The 7,008-nt window shown below is 43.8% G+C and overlaps 1 protein-coding gene across 1 annotated transcript in view; it reads left to right on the top strand.

Moving 5' to 3' along the window:
• cnih4 (cornichon family AMPA receptor auxiliary protein 4) overlaps positions 1-6,258 on the top strand; it is a 6,849-nt gene extending 591 nt beyond the window's left edge. Inside the window, exons 2-5 of the mRNA XM_048596794.1 lie at positions 615-683; positions 3,193-3,305; positions 5,532-5,672; positions 6,041-6,258. Of these exons, the coding sequence (XP_048452751.1) occupies positions 615-683; positions 3,193-3,305; positions 5,532-5,672; positions 6,041-6,068 (351 nt within the window). The 3' untranslated portion in view covers positions 6,069-6,258. The remainder of the gene's footprint in view (positions 1-614; positions 684-3,192; positions 3,306-5,531; positions 5,673-6,040) is intronic.
• The last annotated feature ends 750 nt before the right edge of the window (positions 6,259-7,008 follow it).

Raw genomic sequence — 7,008 nt, 5'->3', positions numbered from 1 at the left:
AGGGGAGTGGGGGAATGGGGGAGGGGAGTGGGGCAGAGTGGAATGGGGGGAGAGACGTGGAATGAGATGGAAGGGAGAGGAGGAAGAGAGTGGAAGGGATCAGAGATTAGATTTGGGGGGAAGAGAGCGGGAGGTGGTTGGAGGACAGGAGCCGGGGTAGAGGTGGCAGAGGGAAGAGTGGGGAGTTGGTGGAAAAGAGTGGGGGTGGAAGGGATAGAGTGAGGGATGTAGGAGAAGTGTCAGAAGAAGTGCAGTGTGGGACGTGTGGAGGACCCAGACTGAAAAAAGTAGATTCAGGTTGAGAAATGAGAGAGTAATGGAAAAAGCAAATGATATGGAAATGAATAAGATAGATTGAGAGGGGGAATGGGAGACGGTGAGTGGTCTGAGAAACTGTGTCAGATTGAGAGATGAAGTTGGAAAGATGGGGACGAGGAATAACGTAAGAGTAAAAGAAAAAGGAAATTAACACTAGGTGAAAGCGTGCGACAAGCAAATCGGGAGAGGCTGAGTAAACATGGTAAGAACACAAACAGTTTGGAGAAGGAGAGTGTCTGAGAAAAACAAGAAGGAAGAGCCAGAGGCAGTGAACAATTTCCTTGACCTGTGTGTAGATTATAACCCTGTCGGATTTAGAATGTGATTACATAAATGCCCGAGCATGCTGCTCTAAACTGAACAAGGTAATTGCCCTGTGTACAATGTGTGTTGTGGGGAGGGGAAGAAAGGGACTGATTGAGAGCTTCCTTCCGGATGCTGCAAAACATGGCAACCATTGTGAGCAGGTCTTAAGCGCATTCAGACAGGTTTTTGTCTGTCTGATCTCCCTTTCTCCCAAGGGAAATGTCATTAATCTTTGATGGGAACAAGCCTAATGTTGTTGGCCCATCCCTAATTGTTCTTGAACTGGCTCACTTGGCCACTTTGTGTGGGTCTGGAGTCAGCACAGACAACAGATTTTGATCCTGAAAGGAAATTTAACAATAAATGATAATTTCATGGTCATAATCACTGTCACTGAGACTCGCTTTTAATTCCAGATTCATTGATTGAATTTAGATTCCCACACTTGCCTTGGTGGGATTTCATTCCATGTACCCAAACGGTTAGCCTGGACCTCTACATTGCTAGTCCAGTGACATTACCACCACCCCACTGTGGATCAAGACAGTGTTAGTGTGTTAGAATATTCAGCTCTGGTACAGATTCCCTGCTGGGAAGTTTAACTGCTCATTCTGTGTTCAGAAAGGCTGTGCCTCTTAACCACAGAGCCTGACACAGACAGGAGGGTTGAGTGAAGGAGGGGAGTAGACACTTGACGATTTGCCCTTCCTCTTCCCAGTTATCTCCCGTCCCTGGTTCCCACTCTAACTGGTTTGAAGGTCAGAAGTCACCTCACACCAAGGTGTAGTCCAACAGGTTTATTTGAAATCACAAGTTTTCGGAGGACTGTGAAGTGAAGAAGAGCACACAGACACAGAATTTATACACAGAGATCAAAAGATTGTACAAATGGTGTGAGCAGAGTGTCGACAGGCCGAATAACAAGTTTCTGTAGGTGATCAAAAGTGTCAGACGATGTGAGTAAAGTGTCACCAGCTGAATAGGAATTACTGAAATGACTACACAACAACATCAACAAGTTTCATCCCACCACCAGACTTACCATGGACTGCTCTTCAGAATCATTCTCATTCTTGGACACAGGCATCTCCATCAAGGACGGACACCTCAGTACATCACTCTACCGCAAGCCTATGGATAACCTCACGATTCTGCACTTCTCTAGCTTCCACCGTAAATATACTAAAGAAGCCATCCCCTACGCACAAGGCCTGCGTATGCACAAGATCTGCTCAGATGAGGAGGAACGCAGTAAACAGCTACAGCATCTGAAAGACACCCTCATATAATGGGATACAATGCTGAACTCCTTGAACGCCAGTTCCGATATGCCACAGCAAAAAACTGCATTACCCTTTGTTATCCAGTACTTCCCCTCAGCAGAGAAACTACACCATGTTCTTCGCAGCCTTCAACATGTTATCAATGACAACAAACATCTCACCAAGATCATCCCTATGCCTCCACTTCTCGCCTTTAAACAACTGCCAAACCTTAAACAGACCATTGTTTGCAGCAAACTATCCGGCCTTCAGGACAACATCAACCATAACTCCACACAACCCTGTCATGGCAACCTCTGCAAGACACGTCAGATCATTGACATGGACACTACCATCACACATGGGAACACCACCCATCACGTACACGGCCGATACTCATGTGACTCGGCCCATGTTGTCTATTTCGTACGCTGCAGGCAAGGATGCCCCAAGGTCTGTTGGTGAGGCCATGCAGACGCTGCAACAACAGATGAATGGACACCATGCAACAATCACAAGACAGGGATGTTCCCTCCCAGTCAGGAACACTTCAGCGGTCAAGGGCATTCAGCCTCCGATCTTTGGATAAGTGTCCTCCAAGGCGGATTTCGGAACACACAACGCAAAATCGCCGAGCAGAAACTGATAGCCAAGTTCCGTACGCACAAAGACGGCCTCAACCATGATCTTGGGATTGTGTCACGCTACACATAACCCCACCATGCTGTATTTGTAAAATAATTCTTGCTGTCCTGTTTAGACACCATCACTTTGATAACTTATGATCTCTTACCTTAATTAGTTTATACAGTGTTGGATTACTTGTTATTTGGTTAGACCCTCTGCATGCGACTGTCATACCTATCATGTTTTTCCATCCATTTGGTTTGTCTCCAGCACCACCTTATTTTTGATGTTTTGTAATTACTTCTCTGCCTCAACTGGATTATAGGTCATCCCTTCACTTTCTATTTAGTTGTTGACACTTTACTCACGTTGTCTGACACTTCTGATCACCTGTAGAAACTTGTTATTTGGCCTGTTGACACTCCACTCACACCATTTGTGTGATCTTTTGATCTCTCTGCCTATAAATGCTGTGCCTGTGCACTCCTCTCTCACTTCACCCGACAAAGGAGCAGTGCTTCGAAAGCTTGTGATTTCAAATAAACCTGTTGGACTATAACCTGGTGTTGTGTGACTTCCAACCTTGTCCACCCTAGTCCAACACCGGCACCTCCACATCATAACTAGTTTGAAATCATTGGTTTCTTGAGATCATTTTGAATCGTACTTTTTCTTCCAGTGGATCCTGCCAGAACTGGTTGCTGTTGGAATTGTTACAGCGCTGATGTTTGTCTCCATGCATTGGTTCATATTTCTGCTCAATCTGCCAATAGCTGGCTGGAATCTTTATAGGTAGGTCAAGCTTACTCAGTCAACTACAGTTTAATTCGCTGAGAGTTTTCATATAATCTTAGGGTCACAAAGGAGGAGATAACTGAAACTTGGAAAAACAAAACTCAATTCACCAGTGTCAGCATGGTTTCATGAAGGGGAATTTGTGCTTAAGAAACTTGCTGGAGTACTTTAAGGATGTAACTAGCAAGGTGGATAATGGGGATCCAGTGAATGTGGTATATCTAGACTTCCAGAAGGCATTTGACAAGGTGCCGCGTAAAAGACTGATCCAGAAGGTTAGATCCCAGGGGTTAGGAGTAGAGTATTGGCTTGGATAGGGGATTGGCTGACTGACTGACAGATAGCAGAGGTTTGGGATAAATGGGTCCTTCTCTGGATGGCAAACTGTAACTAATGGGGTACTGGAGGGTTCAGTTCTCAGACCTCAACTATTTACAGTCTATATAAATGATCTGCAAGCAGGGACAGACTGTAACATAGCAAAGTTCACGCATGATAATAAAATAGGTGGGAAAGCAAGCTGTGAGGAGGAGATGAGAAGTTTACAGATGGGTAGTAATAGGCTAAAGGAATGGGCCAGAATCTAGCAGATGGAGTTTAATGTGGATAAGTGCATAGAAAAATATATGGGAAAATTACTATTTAAGTTGGAAGCAGATTCAAAGTGTGTCAGTGCAGAGGGATCTGGGTGTCGTTGTGCATGAATCGCAGAAAGTGGGCATGCAGGTGCAGCATATAAGACAGACAAATGGAATCCTGGCATTTATTGCAAAAGGATTGGATTATACAAGTAAAGAAATGTTGTTACAACTTTATAAGGCATTGGTGAGACTACACCTGGACTAATCTGTCCAGTTTGGTCTCATGACTTAAGGAAGGACATGGTGTCCCTAACGGCAGTTCAGAGGAGGTTCACCAAATTGACTGCAGGGATGAAACAGCTTTTGTACAAGGAGCAGGTGAACAGCTTAGGCTTGTACTTGCTGGAGTTCAGAAGAATGAGTGGGGGATCTGATTGAGGTATATGAAATGCTAAAGGGGACCAATAAGGTGGACAATGAACAGATGTTCCTCCTTGTGGGTCAATATAGAACTAGAGGTCACAGATATAGAGTGAGCGGACATAGGTTCAAAACTGAGATGAGAAGAAACTACTCTGAGAGGTTTGTAAATCTGTGGAATTCACTGCCACAGAGTGCAATGGAGGCAGAACCAATCAACAGATTCAAGGAAGAGATAGATATGTTTCTGATGAAATGTTGGGATAAAGGGCTGTGGGGAGCAGGTAGGGAAGTGGAGTTGAGACAAGGTAAGATCAGCCATGATCATGTTAATTGCAGAGCGAGCTCAAAGGGCTGAATTGCTGACTCCTGCTCCTAGTTCCTTTGTTCCTATGTAAACACATGAAGTAAATTTGAAGACAACAATTCCTGAACACCCTGCAGAGAAGTCCAATATCAACATGATGTCATTTTGTGGCTCTTTCGGCAATGTTTGCATCTAAGACTACACAGTAGGTTCAAGCCCCACTCCAGAAACTTGAGTCCATTATACAGATTCGTGTATACACAGCCACACTGAGGGAGGGCTGCAATCTCGGCAAGTCAGAACTGAGGCAGTATCAGAGGGTCAGTGCTGAGGGAGCACCACACTGTTGGAGGGTCAGTGTTGAGGGAGCGCGACACTGTTGAGGTTTGCACAGAGTAAATTTAAGTGCAGAGTGGAGCATATTAAGGTGTGTTAGGAAATCTTTACCCATGAATGCAGCTTCAAAGTTTGCAACTCTATAATGTGTATCAGAAATCTGTATCAGATAAAGGGTTGTGTGTCTATCCAATTGCATGTTGAAGGATTCCTTCACCTTTGAAGACTCTGTGACCTACATATTGATAGTAATAGCTTGTTTATTGTTGTGATCTTATTTCTGAATGTACTACTGAAGAAACACATCACTATTTCACTGGAGTATAGATGTGATGCCATTTTCTGAATCTGTATTTAGTGTATTTATGAGCTTTGTGCTTTTTAATGACCCCCTGATTGCTCAAGCATAGTCATTGGGCCCACTCTGCATCCAACCCTCATCAAAATATTTGGTTTCTGTTTTTATTAGTTTCTATGAGAAACCTGTTCTTGATAGACAAAGCATTCAGCTTCAGTGATACAGCATTGTGATTTAGTGAAGAAGTGCTGGTTATGACTGTTATCCTATACTACACCTAGGTACCTGGCAGTCCCCTGTGGTAATGTGGGAGTTTTTGACCCAACTGAGATTCATAATCGTGGACAGCTCAAAACTCACATGAAGGAAGCGATGATTAAACTGGGATTCCATCTCCTCTGTTTCTTCATTTACCTGTACAGGTGCGAGTATTTCAGAGACCATTATAACAGATTCGGATACCAAGGGGGGAGTAATTGTTTTATAACTCAATCTGATATTGGGTGGGAATAACTGAGAATGTTTTAAAACAGTCTGATACTGAGAGGGGAGTAACAGAGAGTTTTATTATGGTCTGATACTGGGGAGGGAATAATGGACAGCATTATATTAATCTGATACTGAGGTGTAAGTAACAAAGTTTTATTAGTCTGATACTGAGGGTGGAGTGTGAGGGAGAATGTTCTAATGGAGAATGGGGTGATCTTCTACAGTTTGCTGTCCTGCTTACTGAGAGTTAGACTTCTGATAACTGTGATGGCCTACAATCTGATGCTGTTCTCCTTTACAGTATGATCCTGGCTTTGATAAATGACTGACATTGTTTCTGGACTCCTAAATGGCAGCAAGGAACAAGTGCAGGCTCGGGACTGTCGCTCCCATTCTGGTTTGGTTCAGTTGGAAGTTCTTGAACAAACAAAGGATGCATCATGCAGTTTATTTTTTGGACATGATTGAAATGTGTTTTGAGATTATTTTTTAAACAATAAAGTTACTGTTTAAAAGGAATCCTGGTGCGTACTTCAGAAACACAGAATTGTAACAGCACAAAAGGAAGCTATTCGGCCCATTGTGCCTGCACCAATTCTATTACCAAGTCCCAATTTCTTGCCTTTTCCCCATATCGCTGCATGCCATTTCTATCCAAATAATCATCTAATGTTCTTGAATGCCTCAGTTGAACCTGCCTTCACCACATTTCTAGGCGGTGCCTTCCAGACTCTCCACTACTCTCTGTGTGAGGCTTTTTTTCTCCCATCATCCTTGCTTCATTTACACGTCACTTTAAATCTTTGCCCTCTAATTATTGGAGACAGAAAGGACGGCAGATGCTTGAAGTTAGAATCGAAAAATGTGGAGCTGGAAAATCACAGCATGTCAGACAGCATCCGAGGAGCAGGAAAGTCAACGTTTCAAGTTCGAACCCGAAACGGTGACTTTCCTGCTCCTCGGTTGCTGTCTGACCTGCTGTGCTGTTCCAGCTGCATGTTTTTTGCCCTCTAATTATTGTTTTTTTTTTTATACGAGTTGGAACAGCTTCTGGCTATCTTTCTGGCATGCTTATGGTTTCGCAAAGCTCTATCAAAACTCTTTGCCTAGGTACCTGGCAGTCCCCTGTGGTAATGTGGGAGTTTTTGACCCAACTGAGATTCATAATCGTGGACAGCTCAAAACTCACATGAAGGAAGACCACACGGTAGGTTCAAGCCCCACTCCAGAGACTTGAGTCCATTATCCAGATTCGTGTACACAGCCACA

The sequence above is a fragment of the Rhincodon typus genome, chromosome 5, assembly GCF_021869965.1.
Source record: "Rhincodon typus isolate 14 chromosome 5, sRhiTyp1.1, whole genome shotgun sequence".
NCBI lineage: Eukaryota > Metazoa > Chordata > Chondrichthyes > Orectolobiformes > Rhincodontidae > Rhincodon > Rhincodon typus.
This window is presented reverse-complemented; position numbering and strand designations above follow the sequence as displayed.